Source organism: Mycotypha africana, assembly GCF_025528875.1.
Source record: "Mycotypha africana strain NRRL 2978 chromosome Unknown BDF20scaffold_2, whole genome shotgun sequence".
Classification (NCBI taxonomy): domain Eukaryota; kingdom Fungi; phylum Mucoromycota; class Mucoromycetes; order Mucorales; family Mycotyphaceae; genus Mycotypha; species Mycotypha africana.
Window position 1 is genome coordinate 1,077,330 of NW_026515726.1, and position 16,467 is coordinate 1,093,796.

A 16,467-nucleotide genomic window follows, 5' to 3' on the forward strand; every position below is an offset into this window, starting at 1 on the left:
GTATATTGTATTATTTTACGGTTGCGAAGACATATGTCTATCATCAATATATTAGCTCCGTTGACAGTTTAAAGGTTCTGATTTTTGCAGTAGATATCTTATCTAGTTATAGCTTGAATCGATAAAGTTTAGCAACAGGCTTTTGATTTCTTGAAACTTTTTGTAATGATTTCACCGTGCTATTTTGCCACCTGGCAAGTTGTCAAATATCACATTAATCCCTTTGAATACATTAATTGAAACAATACACAAGCTTCGAAGTTATCAACTAGAGACATTATATACGAAATCATGTGGTGCTCACTATTCTTTGAATAGCCAACTACTGGGTATTTCAATAACTCTCAGCTTTTCTTATTTTGACTCTCTGTTGTATACGATAAGATAAAGTATATGAAAAAAGGAAACAAAAGGAAATCAGTGAAGACCAAGTTATCTTCTTTTATTAAGTAGAATATTCTGATAAAGAACTCAAGACAAAAACCATGTAGGAAAAAAGTACTTCTATTTATATTTGTGGATATTGTAAAAAACTTTTTCTATCGAGACTCTTAGGTACAAGATGACCTGATGATAAAAGAAAAGACATACCCAATTGTTACTGCACGGTTCATCATGCTATAGCGGTGCCTTGACCGATTGGATCGGTGACAGGAGGTAAGTGGGTTGATCTAACTAAAGGTTCCTTTGACCTGTACTTCAGCAGTTTCAATATAACTAACGTGACGGACAGGATAAACTATTCCTTAATTCTGCCGGACGTCTACGTTTCAATCTTATTGAATTCTGTCCGAATGTAAAGGGTTAAAGTAAGGATCAACAAGTTAGATAATAGCTAGATTAGATTTATGTATTGTGGTTTGATGTGCTAAATAAAGTTATCTGATTTAATCAAATCCAAATACTATAATATCTTATTTCTAAATGAAGTCAATTACTCATCCAATGTTGTCTCGATATACAGATGAGATATTCTTCCGCAAAAGAAAAGAATTGTTCTAACAAATCTATCACTCTCGGTTATTCTAACCTTCATAAGGATCCGCAATCTCTTCTTTCAGTATTATGTAATAATCCAAGAGTAATATGCTGTTGGATACAACACTCTCGTCGTGGCTATTGCAATAAGTTTAGATTTTGTTTATAAACCTTTCAATGACTAGGATCTGCCAGAACAGCAAGGATCCTGACTTTACATTATATTCTTCATTTTGATAGCATCAGTACTGTTACATAATCTGCAAGCTCATAAATAACCCTGTAGCATAGCACGTATAAGGCTAAAAAGTTTGTGACGTGTCTTATAGTACTTGAAAAAAGAAAAATATAAACCGATGCCGATGGGACTCGAACCCACAATCTTTAGATTCGAAGTCTAATGCGTTATCCATTACGCTACGGCATCTGGTATGACTAAATTTTTTATTAGGATATGATTATGCGGTATAATATCACGTGACGTTTTCCCGCAATTTTTGTGAAATAAATGTATTCTCGAGTCGGATTCTTCTCTTACAGTTGTTTTGACACAACGACACTGTGGGAGTTTTGGCACTAAGGGCGGCTCGAAATTTTTTGGCATACAATCTCTTTATGTCAATTGCAAACATACCCGTCATCAACTTTGATGCTGAACGTAACGATGAGGTTATTAAAGAGCTTTATGAAATAAAGAGCAATTTACCAAAAGAGCTTCGATGTAAAGACTACATATTGGAAAACGGTCAGATCTGGACGAGTTGGACGGTACGCGAAAGCGTTTATAGAAAAAAATATGCATCTTTCCCAACCATGGCAAGAGGTCTCTTTACGCAAGTGACCAACGACGATCAGCAATACATTGTTGCACGTGGGTATGATAAGTTTTTCAATATATTGGAGACTGGATTTACGCAAGTATGGGCTTAACAAGTTTAACGGAGTGGACATACTATCCTATGCTGACAACATTGGTTATTTTCTTCATTGCTCATTTCTGTTTTATTGAATAAAAAAGTGGCCAGCGTTGTTTAAAGATACAGAAGGGCCATATGAGATTACAGCGAAAGAAAATGGATGTATCATATTCATTGCTGCCTTAACACCTGCAGAAGTAGTTGTAACTTCTAAACATGCAATTCCTGCTGTAAAAACAGATCCTACTGCCCACGGTGGTGTAGGCTACAATTGGTTGCTACGACACCTTTCTTTGGTTGGGAAAACTGAAAAGGATTTAGCAGAATGGCTATACGATAAACGAATTACTTTGATAGCAGAAGTATGGTCTAATGCTTCGATACACATGAATGGCTACAAATACTAATCAATGATTTTTTGCGAGTAGTTATGTGACGATGAGTTTGAACAGCATATCCTCCCTTATACCGGCAAAGATCGAGGATTATATCTTCATGGTATCAATTACAACACACACGATCTAAACACATTACCCGCTTCTACCGTTCAACAAGTTGCTATAGATTTCGGATTTCATACAATCGACTACCATCTGTTTGACAATATTTCTCAAGTTAAAGAATTTGGAGAAAATATGCAGCAAATAGGGTTATATAAGGAGAGAGAGGTGGAAGGTGTCGTTGTTCGATGTAAGCGGCAAGGGAAGGATTTCATGTTCAAGATAAAGAATGAAAAATACCTGCTATATCGAGAATATAGGGAAGTCACTAATGCCATGTTAGAAAGCAAGGATGGTGATGTTCGTATTATAGAACCGAAAAAAACTTTGAAATTAAATTATGAGAAAACACAGTATTATATTGAATGGCTACGGAAACGCGTTGTAAGTAATCCAGACTGGTTCAAGAATTATAAGGCTCAAAAAGGCATCATCTTCGTTCGCCAGGAGTTTGAAAAGTTCTGGAATGAAGGGAAAATTTCCGAAGAATAAAACATTAAAAGATTTCGATGCCTCTCAATCCTTTAAATTGAATCGATGATTTGAGAACTTACAAACGGTTGAACATGTCCATCGAAGATTTTAAAAGAGACAAAATAGAATCAGTACACAAACTATTAGGCTTATACCCAGGTTTTCAATTCGCTGAAAGTTTGACAGCTGCTTTTGTTGTGAAGGGTGAAAGAGAAGCTGGTACAGGAAGGCATCAACTGTCTAAAGCATAATCAAAATAAACTGAGTCTAAGTTATTTCCATAGTCCAGCCTATTTGGTTGAAGAAAACTGAACCCGAACGCCTTGAACCTGTTATAATATCCTTTTTATTATTGCTTGTATAAAAATCTAACTTGCTAAATGCCATCATGATTATCCTTAACTTTCAATATAAGTTGAGCAAGATCGAATCCGACCACACTTAACACAAACAAAAGAAACACCTGAATCTATAGTTAGACAGCGAAGCGACGTTTCTATGGAAGATGTCGGCGATCTATCTTCGCTATTGGAATCACTTCAATTGCTAACCGTTGCAAATAATTCACAGATTCAAAACCAAAACAAACTTACAGCCTTACGCAAACTGGCGAACTTGCCATATGCAAAGGTATTTACTTGCTTCAGAACAACTAGAATTGCATGTTGGCTGAATTTTACGGTATTATGCGGGTACTGTGTAGTTGGAAGCCATTGTAGCAGCTATAAAGTTCGAATCTTGGTCAGATGACTTAATTTCCGATCTTTTCAATGAAATAACTGACGGACAAGACGCGACGAGCATTACATCTATACTACTCGTTCATGCAGCAGCTTTTACTAAGGTTTCTATTTGAGGGTAGTCCTCAACGCTGTTTTATGTGGTCATACTAGTTCATTATTAACATAATACTTGTTATAGATAACTACTTTGACTTCTAGCGCATCAAGATTGCTCGTGAATAGTTTGATTCAAGTAGCCAAAAATAACGGAAGATGTGTTGTATTTGGCTTACTCCTTCCATTGTTATTTCAAAGTGAACTTAAAAAGCCTCAATCCGAATTGATTTCAAAAGTAGTATCTGAAGCATTGAATCCGTTGTATAAAACTACTATTCTTCAGTAAGTCTTTTTTTTCTCCATCTGATATCGCACTGTACGTATACTAATAGTAAAATTCAGAGCTATACTTTCGGATGGAGAGACTTATTTTACAAGCAATTTATTCGTGTTTACGCACCTAGAACGTAAATTCCTGAGACCATGGACTAATGAAGCGTTCCAAATTATTCATAGCTTATGCACTTCACAACCTTTGATCGTGTTTACAAAAAGTCTACTATTTGATCTTTTAAAATCGCTGCAAGTTATTGTACAGTCTAATCCCAAAGATAAACCATCCATGCAGTTATTGCTGGCACTTGCGAACAAACATCATCAAGCTGTTATGGAACCGGAAGCAATCAATTTGGTGGAGGCAATTTGTGAAGCAAGCACCATGTTCTTGAAACGAGCAGTATCGGCTCAATTGACATTGCTCAAAAAAAGAAACTGATAATTACCAGATTATTGATGTTATAACGCATGTAACTAATAGATGTAAACCAATCATCATGTATATATCATACAATCTCTATTTATTCAAAGGTTAGAGACACTCTTTTCTACATATATACCGCTTCTTTAGCCCCCCTTTTTTTTCTTTTTTCTTTTGCTGTGTATATTCAATAAATTTTAGCGATGAGATAAATCCTTAATGTGTCACATTTACAAACGATTGGATTTTGAATACGCAGGTGATTCACCCTTTTCATCCTTGAGGCCTGCCCCAAGTACGAATTTTGCCTCTTCTATCAGTAGTTATCAGTGTATTTTCTTTGAATGTTAACGATAGACATGGATCACTATGAATTGTTCTGACAGTGGTGGGTAATAAAATAGCTGCCTGACTCTTTTTCACGACAGGATGCATTACAGGCGCGTGCTGTTGAAAAGCATCGCCACTTAAAACTTCATCATGGTAGTCGTTGCCAGTATTATTGAATATGTTGCTGGATCTTGATGATCTCTTTCTGAACCGATTAAATGAAGAACCATTGCCGCTACTTGTACTAAAAAGAGGGTTGCTGCTATTAGTATTGCTGTCAGAGCTTGAAAATCCACGAAACAGTCTATGATTGCGTAAAGATTTTTTACGCTCCATTTGATTTGGAAATGTTGGCGAGGGTATAATAGCAGAAACGGGTGGTTCAGCTGTAGTTGCTGCCACTGGTGCGATTGTAGGCGGGGGTAAGGATTGAGCTGTGGATGTTGTTGGTATTGTTGTTCGAGGCTGTTCGAAGAGGATGTACATTTATGAGTATCCTTTCCGATCTAATTTCATGAAATGCGTGTTAACTTACATGCTTTGGCTTTTGAAGCGCACTATAAGAGAAATCCCACAGTACTAAATTGCAATCTTCTCCTACGCTACCAAAACGATAAGTCTCAGCATCACATCTCCACCGGTCAAAAGCGACTCCTGTAACCCATGATTTATGTCCTTGGCACCGTGCCACCATTTTCTTTTCATTAAACGACCATAATGTAACAAGATCATCCTCTCCACCTGTCTATATAATGAAGAGTACGTTTCAGAAAAAAAATAATTTAAGGTTCAATCGAGAAATCAAACTTACCAGAATATAGCGACCATCAGGACTCCAATCGACACAGCTTAATTTACCGTAATAGCTGCAAAATATGTCCGTTAATCTAAAATGAAAACAGTTTGAACGAAAGGGTGGATGAGTACTATTACTTTTTCACTCTTTCATCCTGTCAAAACCAACCTTTCGTTTCTGTAGTCAATGATACGTAATTGTCCATCAACACCTGTAATTGCTAAATGTACACCATCCGGCGCAAACGCTATATCCGTTAGACCTCGTTCACTGACTTTCCAGAAGGAAACAGGATTATATTTAGAGCTTCTATGAGGGCGAACAGCATGAAATCTAGAGAAAATGATACTCATTAGTCCTATCATGCTGCTTTCGCTCTTTTTTGTATAGTACTTGCGTCTGCAATGGTGGCAATGCCGGAAGCACTTACTCTGATTTTTCCCATGATGATGCTTCGGGTATAATGAAGGATTGATCATCTCTTTCTCTATCCATGATTAAAGCTGTACCATTGCTGAATATGGCGATGAATAAATCTTCCGATCCAGGAATCCATCTTATCATAGTGACAGGTGAGGCGACCATGGCACCGCCTTTGTTCAGTCTGACATACTTACAACTTGGAGGATCATACCATATGATATCACCTGTTGAGAAGCCAATGATGAAATCTAAATGATCTTCACAGCGTGTTGTTTCATTCATGTCATGGCAGATAGGATATGATTTGGAAAAGATAATTCTTGATAAAGGTTCCTTTGGTGAATTCTTAGCATCCATCCAAATAAAACTCGAGCCCATATTTAAAAATAAAAAATTATCGTCGGCTCCTTTTGTGGTCAATAGCTTCTGCAAATTCTCATGGATTAGAAACCTCAACACAAAGGTTGAATTAGTCTTCATTAAATGATTCTTGGGTTTACTGCCGCTGCTGCTACTGTTATTATAGCTGAAGCTGTTACCCATACTACGGGCTATCGACGATGATAATTGTGAAGTGGATTTGCTACTTATCATATTGGAACTTGTCACGTTAGTAGCTCTACCGAATAGTGATGAGATAGAGCTTACACTACCCGTTTGAGTGTGATGTGACTGTGCACTGTTATGGTTGATATTAAACGAAGTCGAAATGTGTGGCTCAGTATTGCCATGGCTTTGTTGGCTGACGGACAAGTCAGCAAACCCGCCTAAATCATGAGATGTGCTCAACATATATGATCCAGAAGCAAACTGCTGATGTGGTTGATAAGAATTGGCTACTTGATGTGATTGAGGGATATTCTGTAAGTGTGAGCCAGTGTTTGATGTTGCAGAGAAAGACGGCGAGAAAGGTGAGTAAGGACTTGCGCTGTTTCCATTCGAATTGTTCGGTATCATCAGCTTCTGCGGAGAGGTCAGTATTTGGAGTCCAGGATTATTTGTACGATTAAAACTGGTGCTAATAGAGTCAGAAGATGGTTGAACTGCTGTACGCGACATTTTGATTGTCGAAGCCGCATTGGGGATAGGGAGAGCTGCCGACTTGATAGGTGTTATGGAGAGCGATCCACCCATAATTAAGCCTTCATCTTCAGATGATTCCGTTGTCATTGTTCCATTGTACAGCTGATTCTCATCCTTTACTTTAACAACTGTTGCCCTTGTGCCAATATTATACTGTGGTGCAATTGTCTCATAAAAAGTTTCGTGTAACAAAGGATAAATGCCATCTGGGGTATGTATTTCCGTGCAACTGAAATCTTTGTTTGATGGAGGAAAGTGAGGCACGGTTCTGGTAACCTGAGCTACTGCGTTAGTGGCATTATTTCTGCTGATATTTTGCTGTAAACTATTAGCTACGAATGTCTAAGCACCCGTTTAGAATTTGAACAGCATTAAAGAGATTAAACACTTTAGCACAAACATAAATCTTGAAATTTAAGATGTGCATACCGATTGTAGGTAACCGTCCATGTAGATCTATTTGCATCCAAAGCACTCTTTTGATTTTTTCTAAAAAAAAAAGAAGTGGTAATAAAGCACACTGGAGGCTTGACGAATTAAGCGTTTTGTTTTGATGCAAAAGGAAGCCCAAGAAAAAAGTTTTTGTATTGATAAACCGTCTTTTATGTTGACTGTAGTAAAGGTAAGACAACACCCTTCGCACGCTGGTCTGTATGTTTCTGCATTGCCCGGAAATTGGTCGTCAAAAATTTAATTCCGCAAGTTTGAATGATGAAAAGAAGCCTAAAAGTCTTAAGCAGATATTTCGTTGATGGCATTTGTACATCCTTTTGGTATGGTGAGTTTGATCACGAACACCTTCTGACGATAAGCCTCTATAATTTCTACTGTAACTAGCTCTCAACTTAGTTGGCTTACATGATTAACCAGCCATATCAGCCTTTTGCCAGTCATTGTACAACAAATTTTTTAAAAGCATGTATAAAATGTAATGTTAGTGCTTTGTCAAGAGGAGAATAATCAAAACCCTACAGTAATAACCTATCAAAATCGTTAATTGGGTGTCATTTTGATAATGAAGTTGAGCATTATAGAGTTATAAAACCTTCAGTTGTAGTAAGGATATAATTGAAAATTGATATGGAACGACTTTCGTAAAATATCGATGTTGATCAATTACTGTGTCTGGGACACCCTCTTTTTTATCAGTTGCTTTTGAATACATGTAAAAGTCTCATTCAGCAGGATGATTTGAGGCGGAAGCTCCAATACTGTCTGTTTGGATAATTCTTCCATCGGAAGTTAATTTTCCCGAAATGTTTGCATCTTATAATTACACACAACTGTTCTGGCCATAACTCTTTTTTAATCAATGAGAGCGAGCTTGGGCAGTTATCCAGACATTACGTACCTTATGCCATTTTTGATCAGTCAACTGCAATTGTCAAGCCGCTAAAAAATCAGACAGGAGATGCTATGGATGTTATAAGACTCTTGTAATCTCTTTGTATATTGATAGTTCACAATATATTCATGATGAGACTGACCTCAACCACTCTTATTCTTTTAACAAAGATCCTTATGAGGCTACTGCCGTGTAGGGCTCTTTTAATGACGATATTGCACCACAGTATTTTTACATCAACGACAACGTAGTACAAAAAATTTTAACATAGGCACGTTACACTATATTCTATAGTTCAATTGCAAAAGAGTTTGTGGTATAATTTTACAGTGTTGAACATTGAAGTAAAGTTTACCTCACATATTCACAAATAAACATTGTATCATCATTCGGTAATGTGTATACTAATTGTAAAATGTGTATAGAGATGTTTTACTTCTCAAGTGAGTTATAACCATCTTGAAATATATTGTATGTATAACTTAATAATGGGAATTAAAGGAAAAAAAGAACGTAATAACATAATAAAAAATGTAGAATTTTGAAGAAAAGAATTATAAATTAATTAGAATAATGAATTTTCTTTTGTTTCTGTATTGATATGTAATATCAGATTTAAAGCAAAGCAGCGACAACGGCACCAGCAACAGCGGCAACGCCGACAGCAGCAGCGTTCTTGTTAGCAGCAGAGCTTTCTGTAGGGGAGGCAGCACCAGAGCTGGCAGCCTTAGTGGGAGTAGCAGCGGCAGAAGAAGCCTTTGAGTTGACAGAAGAGACAGCATCAGCAGCAGGGGTTCCGGCAGGCTTAGCAGCGGAAGGAGTAGCGGCAGCGGAAGGAGTAGCGGCAGCGGAAGAAGTGGCGGCAGCGGTAGCACCAGTGCCGGAGGCAGCAGCAGAACCAGAAGCAGAGGTGTTAGCGGAAGCACCACCTAAATGGTTACGGATAGTTAGTAACTTCGTACATTGGTTCAATTGTTATCAATTTGAACGCTTACCAGAAGCAGCTTGAATAGCGAAGAAGGGAGTGTAGCTGACATTGGGGCTTTGACCGAAAGAAAGTGCATCTATTGTAGAGAAAGATTTACGCTATTAATAAAGTTGACTAAAAGTTGTCTTGAGGTTGACTCAGTTCCTTCTTTTTCTTCCGGTTTTTCTGTCTATCATAATTTTTCGTTTGAAATTTGCGTCACTAAAGAACTTACAATCAGAGCCAGCAGCGATGGAAGTAGGGATGTTCCAAGCATAAGAACCGGTGCTAGCGGGAACGTTGGTTGCTACGTTTTGAACAAAAGTAAGGGCAGAAGCATCACCCTTGCGAAGATCAATGGTAGCAATAGTGCCTTCAACAGGATTCCAAACAATTTGAGCAGTAGTACCAGCAACGAGAACTTGGTTGGTGGTAGGTTGGCTGGTAACAATTTGCTGAGCAGAGACAACAGAGGCAGCAATGGCAGCGATGGCAGCGATAACAGACTTCATTTTGCTATAAATGTGCGTTTGTTGTAAATGAAAAGGAGAGAAAGAGATGAAAACAGAAATAAGCTGAAAAGTGAAAGAGAAAAGAAAGAGAAGATTGCAGCAAGATAAGAAGACGTTGTTGTTTATTTTTATATCAAAATAAAAGTAATACAAGCTTGATATCCTCATCTTTGGCTTTTTAACTGGGTACTCGGTGATCTGATGTAGAAAAAATATTTCCTGTCTCCAATGTGTCACGTAAAGCATTTTCCAAGTTGTCTAACAAAACCTAGATCAACCAATTAGAATAGATGATGAAGGAAAACTTTTTGCAAGATCGCCCACAAACTGTTATATGTGAAATAAGAGGGTGTGCGCACACACCTTTCTTAGTTCAACAGCATGAGACTTGCCTTTTTTCACAAGCAATGTATGACAATGGAAAAAGTTATTTATAAAAGCAAGGTGTACCATTCTATTGTTCTTCATTTACCTTCGAAAATAACGTGATGAAAACGTAATATACGAACAGTTGCAATTGCTACCTACTCTAGTGTTGTGTACTGAATGCAAAAAAACAGGAGTAGTGAATATCCAAAATATATAGAAAGACGTGTTATATTAGTCTATGCCAAGAGAAGTAACTTGGATCAAATGGCTGCCCAATTACAAAAATTCAAACCGACATCTAAATAAGCTTGCGACTCCACTTTGCCTCAGGGGAAATGTTCCACTCTTTTCCTATCATCTTCAGCTACTTAGAAACTAAGTATATATAAGCTTTAATTGTTAAATGCACTTGCACACACATTAAAAATTTCATTATCAATAGAAGGGAAAATTTTCCCAATTGTTCATAATCTTGCTCTTTTCTTTTTTTTTTTTTTTGTTTCACACCATTTGGTTATATCATCCGTTTTATCTTATCCTTATTACCCCTAGCATAATCAATTTAACAATACTAAATTGTAAGGCTTTAATTCTTTTTGAGATTTTTCATACCCTTTAGTTTCTCCGAAATCTTGAAAGTCCATTTCTAAGATTGCAATTAAGAGATGTCCGCTATAAATGGCGAAGTTAGTCTTGAAGCACAGTTGTGGGACGATGACCGTTCATGGGTAGAGCAGCAACCAGAAGCAAAAGAATTCACCGAAAAAGATGTTCTGCCTTTTTTGTTACAAGCACAAGATATCATTTCTAAGTTAGAATCCAGAGTGGTGGAACTGGAAAATGATTTGTCTGTAAGAGAAAGCAATATCAAACAATCTAGGGAAGTTTTGCTTACTGAAAAACCTTTTCTAACATTCCAGACTATCTACGGCAAATATGAACACGATAGAAAAGAATGGTTAACAGGCTTATCTCAAAAAGATGATTATATAACACATCTATCAAGTAGACTATCAAAAACAGAATTCAATAGCCGGGAAGCAATCACTTTACTAGGCGACTTATTAGGCGAAAATCATAATACTTTATCATCGACCAACACGGAGCATATACAGTCAACCATAAGATTATGCCTTCACTACCTGAGAATGCAACAAACATCACAATATGAATCTGTACTCTATCTGAACGAACTAAGCGAAGAAACAACAACAACAGCAATAACAAAGCACAACAACGATCATCCCAACCAATCATGTGATATCGCAGAGGAGGAGCTACTGCCTTATTCTTTAACCGCATCGTTTAGTACCACCACTGCTTCATCCTTCCAATCATCATCATTAAGACACTCTGAGGAGCAACATATGCAACTCTCTTCGATATACACAGAATCATCGTTTACCTTACCTTCTTCAAGTTCTATGTCCGTTCCAAAGGAGCTTGAGGAAGTGGTCGATGCCACCACAACAAGATCAGCACGGGTCAACTCCTTTTCTTCATTTTGCACGAATTGCAAACAATTATTATCTCAACTCGACGCTCAAGTGGAGAAGCAAGCCTTTCTCAAAAGGGATCTTGATTCTCTCGCTTCCGCCTTAAACGACGAAGAGCAAACTCGTCTATTGATCGAACAAGACAAATTGGAATTAGAGCATGATGTCGAAGTTATAACATGTTCACTGTTTACTTATCTGAACGAAATGCTAATGGACGAAATGAATAACAGGAAAGAGCTGATACAGTTGGACCGTGACTTAAAGGGGAAGTTGTTTCAAATGGTAGATGCATGGAATGTACGCGGAGAAAGACTTAAACAAATGAAGGAATTATTAGTAGAATTAGACTCCACAGTTCACCAGAGCTCCAACCTAACCAGTTGTGCATCTGTAAGACGTGCTTCTTTCCATCAGCGATATCATCAGCAGAAACGATCATCCTTTTCTTCGACATCAACTGCAGTCACGCAGTCTTCCTTATCTGACAGTAGCAGCAATACTAATAGGCATGATAGCTCTTTAGCATGGTACAGCAATGAATCAAACGCGACACAAACAAATGTCATACGACTGGACGGGATTATGCTGCAGGAGTTCAAAGACCATTTAAACACTTTATGTGATGCAAAGAATGACCTACTAATACCTTCTACACCCTTTGCCAAGCGAGTATTTTCAGAAGATGTCGAACCTTGTTTGTTTTTCAATTCAAGCAAGCAATTCTCACAGAAGAGCTGGTGGTGGGGATCGGGTTGGTTTAAAAGAAGACTCTTAGATGCCATTTTGAAGAACGAATGTGACATACAGTATTGGACCTATCATCGAAATTATTCTTATACGCAGACAGCTTCGGAATCCAGGACCAGTGATAATCCTTCTCCTTTAACGACTTCTATCGGTAATATGAATGCATTGAGAGAGCACGATGATGAGGTAAATTTTAAGGCACAACAACAACAACAACAGCCTCCAAAATTCAAGTGTGCATGTTGTAACATGTTAAGACCATGCGAGTTTAGGCTGAAGTTACCCAACATTATCAATGGTAACAGTAGCAGCAGGCAGCAGCAGCAGATAAAGCAACAAGAAGAGTATTGGTTGCCTATTGACCGGTTCTGTAGAGATCGTGTGGTGGCTGTCTGCAGCTATTACAGCTTCATGTCTCACTTGAAATTTACGGCTTTTGCATCAAATGCACCCAATATCATATTTCTATTCAAACAAGTGCTACATTTTCGTCGGAAAATGGCTGCGGCAAAAGTGGGATCAGTTGAGTTATTTGATTTGGACGAGAGAGAAGAGGAAGAAAAGACAAAGAGGTTAATTATACAGACAGAAGCTCTAAAGCGAAAGTCCAGCATATTTGTGCCAGCCACTAATACTAGCAGTATACATAAGAGATGGACTTTTCAGCAACAGCAAAGGCAAAGAGGTAATAAGCATAGTCATATCTCTAAACTGACAGACAATAGCAGTGCTACCAGTCATCATAATTCATCGACAACTTTAGTGGAGGTCGTAGGAAATCAACAATTCATTATTGTCAAGTAAGACGAAAAGTGGATAAGTACCGAAAGATTTCAGTATCCTGACCTTGGCAATGATGGAGTAAAAGGCGATTCATTGTCCTCAGTGTACACAACATGGCTTATTCAAATAGGCACACTTTCCATAAAAAATTGTTCTCCACGTATTTATGTTATACCATAATCGTTTCTCTCTAACCGTTCACCTCTCTTTTACCTTTGAAAACCAGAGGTGGCTTCTTTTAATGTTTTATTCTCCATCTATGGTTAGTATTAATTAAACACAGGTTTATACCAGTTTTTGACTTCTCTTATTCAAAGAAACGATAGCGTAACAATGTTAGGGAAAGAATGCCAGTTTAAAATTTTGGTCGTATTGACCTTTCACAAATGAAGGCTTCTCGCGAAATTTCATCCAAATGTTTTCTTATTTCACATGCTTCTTCCATTCCTTAAAAAATACAACTTTTAAAAAGGTTATTTTAATGAAAGCTTGTATGCTTATTGCTAAATGCACTGCATGCCATTGATAGCTTATGTTTACAACTTATTCCGAGAAAGTAAGCAGTCAGATATGAATTTTTTTTTTGTAACAATCCAAACAACCAAACTACAATTCCTGCCGATTTGAGTTAGTGGCGTATCGAAGGAGATTGAAATGGCTTTGTAGCATATAAAAGGGGCGACGAAGTAGAGTTGGAGATCATCGTTAAAAAAATCACAGGAGGATGTCTGCGAAAAGATGCTTAGCTTACCACGGGCTGACAGGTAGAATTATCCCTGTATAGCATCGAAAATTAAAACCAGTGTTGTATTTTGAGGACTTTTGCAATGAAAGCGTTCCATTGGATTACAGTTTTCTTAAATACAGTTTTCAGCGTTCGTCCAAAACTTGCTGTCATATGTTCAGTCACTACCAACATAATGGGTAGTCATTTATCAGCTTGATATGGACGATTGGACAACAATAATATGGAGAGGGACGTTGACTCTTTTATACCATTACTAAGCCAATGAATAAACCGATCATCAATAAAAACCAGCATTGTACAACTCCAGCGCAACTTTTAAAGGTAATTATGCATATATTTGAGTTTATAATCTATTGAAATAATAATAATCAATACTATGACAATTAAATCAGATCTGAGACGAACAATACAGTATCTTAATGAGTACGTTAAAGGCACTTCTCAATCAAGCATGGGTGATTTGAGGAACTCATATGGTAATCAAGTTAAAGTCATAATAGTAAAGGTAAATAATGTGAAGAGAAGGCCGTTTAGGCTAACTACAGAAATGTTTTGGAGTTCATATATGTTCTTTTATTGTCATCAGATAATCATCAATCCAACTACCTATCTAAGCCAAACGTTAAGTGCGGGCTGAAATAGTTTCACAAACCCTTACAGCAGCAGTATATCTTTTCAGAAAGCATTATTGATCCCTTGATATTAGTTGTTGTGAACTCTATATATTAGATATCAAGCCTCAGCTGCGACAAAAAGCAGGCTGATCAATTCAAAGGGTTGAGAGAAAGTTTGAACGACCAATGAAGGACACCTGGTGCTGCAATAAATGATATTCAATGAAGGTTTCTTCTTTCTCAATTGCCCGCTGCATGGAAGAGCTATTTGAGTATTGTTTTTAAACTGTCAGTGAACAGTGACGATACTGCTATTTGTTGTTATTGGTGTTGTAGGAAATCAGAGGGTCTGCCTTCCGTTGACTCTGAAAAGTTTATTGCGGTTGGTGGAGCGCGGATCTTTCTAATAAAAAAAAAGGTTACTGACATTTGAACCTTAACACGCTCAATGCTTGGATGATGCTAAAAGATCAGACGATTTGATCGTTTCCCTATTGCTTCTATTCTTTTAATGTGTTGTAAAAGCTGCCCATCTATCGCAACAATAACATCCTGCTTCGATAGTGAAGCTGTTGATGTGTAATTAATGATGTCTTTTGAAGTAAGGTAATTTAATGCTTGCTTCACCGTGATTCTTTTGGCGTAAGTGAGCCAGCACTACATAATTCATGCAAAGATTAGTGCCCTTTATTTTAGAACACTATTTTAATTGCTTTAAAGTATGTCGATTGAGTTAGACAATACAACAAATAAGCTTTCAAATTGCATAAATTGTTGGCTATGTTGGATAGACAGAGTTACTGTCGACTCTCATTGGCAATTTGGTTTACAAAAAACTGGGAATATCCTTTATTGCGTGTACTCCACTCATTCAAATGGTTCAATTCCGAAATGCAGAGACTGTCTATCAATAATTAAATAGGAGATACACATATTATGACTTCTATTGGTTAAATAGCAGTCATTTAAAAGGAGTTACAATTGTTTTTAAAAAGTATATAAAGACGCTCATTTTTCTGAATTTCCGCTTCTTTTTTCTTCACTCAGAAATCAGCTCAGCACAAATGTTGCAGTAGCTTTGATTTCTAAATTGGTTTCCTCTGTGTAGATGGGCCTAGTACTCCTATTGTATCATAATGGTCCTTCTATTCATGTGTAATGCTGGTTGTTGCCACTTGCCTGAAATAGGTGTCTGTCGGTTCCTCGTAAGCCGGTAGCATAAGGTTAATGTCAACCAGCCCCATGGGCAGCCATGTTGATGTCTCTCCTCGTGGGGGCTGCCTGGGCAACTTCTCTGCTAGAGAGTAGGCTAGAACATCAACACCTTTTTTTTATATTATAATTCAAATAGTAAATGAAAAAAAAAAGAGAAAAAAAAAGATATAATTATCTTTTGTGCAAATCTTACTAGTACAATTGAAAAAGTCTATTACACTTTCGAAAAGGAACAAATAACAGCAAGGCAGATATAGCCTTACTGTTGGTATGTAGATGCGCAATTTATCACACATTATGTTTTACGAAAAGTCCTAAAACTCAGTAAGGTGGTCAATTTTCTTGAATGGAAAGAGAGTGGAACTTGCACTTTACTATAAGCTATCATCCGCAAGGCAGCGTCATCCCTGCGAAACAAGTACAGAGGTATGGCTTCTTTAATACAAGTTAAATTGGAACAGTCTCGTAAAGAGTAAATTCAACAAACGTGATTTATGGTTTAGCTATGAACTGTGATGCTTTCTAGTTGTTGTTGATTTTGAACAAATAGTGGTTTTACCCCCAATGAGACAATATATATTTGATTTCATTATGAAAAGCCGCTGTATAGGTATTCATTTCGTGTCAGAAG

The 16,467-nt window shown here is 37.3% G+C and overlaps 6 protein-coding genes and 1 non-coding gene across 7 annotated transcripts; 3 read left to right on the forward strand and 4 right to left on the reverse strand.

Annotated features, from left to right (window-relative positions):
* Positions 1 to 1,332: 1,332 nt before the first annotated feature.
* Positions 1,333 to 1,405, reverse strand: BDF20DRAFT_t36. Its single transcript has one exon. It is a non-coding gene; the product is annotated as a tRNA-Arg (tRNA).
* A 188-nt stretch (positions 1,406 to 1,593) lies between these two features.
* Positions 1,594 to 2,887, forward strand: BDF20DRAFT_904655 (RNA ligase-domain-containing protein; the record flags this gene model as incomplete). The annotated part of the gene is made up of 4 exons (XM_053083059.1): positions 1,594 to 1,896; positions 1,997 to 2,257; positions 2,324 to 2,585; positions 2,661 to 2,887. 4 exons carry the CDS (start codon positions 1,594 to 1,596, stop codon positions 2,885 to 2,887), a joined length of 1,053 nt encoding a protein of 350 aa, XP_052939014.1.
* On the forward strand, positions 2,714 to 4,497 carry BDF20DRAFT_851423 (uncharacterized protein). The gene is made up of 6 exons (XM_053080020.1): positions 2,714 to 3,088; positions 3,154 to 3,207; positions 3,285 to 3,499; positions 3,573 to 3,713; positions 3,791 to 3,990; positions 4,051 to 4,497. Exons 1-6 carry the CDS (start codon positions 2,962 to 2,964, stop codon positions 4,421 to 4,423), a joined length of 1,110 nt encoding a protein of 369 aa, XP_052939015.1. The 5' UTR covers positions 2,714 to 2,961; the 3' UTR covers positions 4,424 to 4,497.
* A 181-nt stretch (positions 4,498 to 4,678) lies between these two features.
* BDF20DRAFT_904657 (WD40-repeat-containing domain protein) lies at positions 4,679 to 6,095 on the reverse strand (the record flags this gene model as incomplete). Its single annotated transcript, XM_053083060.1, has 5 exons — positions 4,679 to 5,200; positions 5,271 to 5,480; positions 5,547 to 5,622; positions 5,700 to 5,864; positions 5,962 to 6,095. The coding sequence occupies 5 exons, from the start codon at positions 6,093 to 6,095 to the stop codon at positions 4,679 to 4,681; spliced, it is 1,107 nt and encodes a 368-aa protein (XP_052939016.1).
* Positions 6,096 to 6,839: 744 nt separating this feature from the next.
* On the reverse strand, positions 6,840 to 7,487 carry BDF20DRAFT_798484 (uncharacterized protein; the record flags this gene model as incomplete). Its single annotated transcript, XM_053076318.1, has 2 exons — positions 6,840 to 7,379; positions 7,467 to 7,487. Coding segments are annotated over 2 exons (561 nt in total), but the record flags the coding sequence as incomplete, so codon positions are not given.
* Positions 7,488 to 9,213: 1,726 nt separating this feature from the next.
* On the reverse strand, positions 9,214 to 10,023 carry BDF20DRAFT_851434 (uncharacterized protein). The gene is made up of 2 exons (XM_053080021.1): positions 9,585 to 10,023; positions 9,214 to 9,446 (listed from the first exon to the last, which is right to left on the reverse strand). Exons 1-2 carry the CDS (start codon positions 9,859 to 9,861, stop codon positions 9,361 to 9,363), a joined length of 363 nt encoding a protein of 120 aa, XP_052939018.1. The 5' UTR covers positions 9,862 to 10,023; the 3' UTR covers positions 9,214 to 9,360.
* Positions 10,024 to 10,895: 872 nt separating this feature from the next.
* On the forward strand, positions 10,896 to 13,280 carry BDF20DRAFT_910231 (uncharacterized protein; the record flags this gene model as incomplete). Its single annotated transcript, XM_053083686.1, has 2 exons — positions 10,896 to 11,081; positions 11,151 to 13,280. The coding sequence occupies 2 exons, from the start codon at positions 10,896 to 10,898 to the stop codon at positions 13,278 to 13,280; spliced, it is 2,316 nt and encodes a 771-aa protein (XP_052939019.1).
* Positions 13,281 to 16,467: the final 3,187 nt, after the last annotated feature.

Excerpts from the sequence above, each read along its gene's own strand:
- BDF20DRAFT_851423 (XM_053080020.1), top strand. The coding sequence starts at position 2,962 with ATGTCCATCGAAGATTTTAAAAGAGACAAAATAGAATCAGTACACAAA. Across the intron at positions 3,208-3,284 it reads ACGCCTTGAACCTGTTATAA|TTGAGCAAGATCGAATCCGA; the intron begins TATCCTTTTTAT and ends TTTCAATATAAG. Across the intron at positions 3,991-4,050 it reads TATAAAACTACTATTCTTCA|AGCTATACTTTCGGATGGAG; the intron begins GTAAGTCTTTTT and ends AGTAAAATTCAG.
- BDF20DRAFT_851434 (XM_053080021.1), bottom strand. The coding sequence starts at position 9,861 with ATGAAGTCTGTTATCGCTGCCATCGCTGCCATTGCTGCCTCTGTTGTC. Across the intron at positions 9,447-9,584 it reads CATCGCTGCTGGCTCTGATT|ATGCACTTTCTTTCGGTCAA; the intron begins GTAAGTTCTTTA and ends TCTCTACAATAG.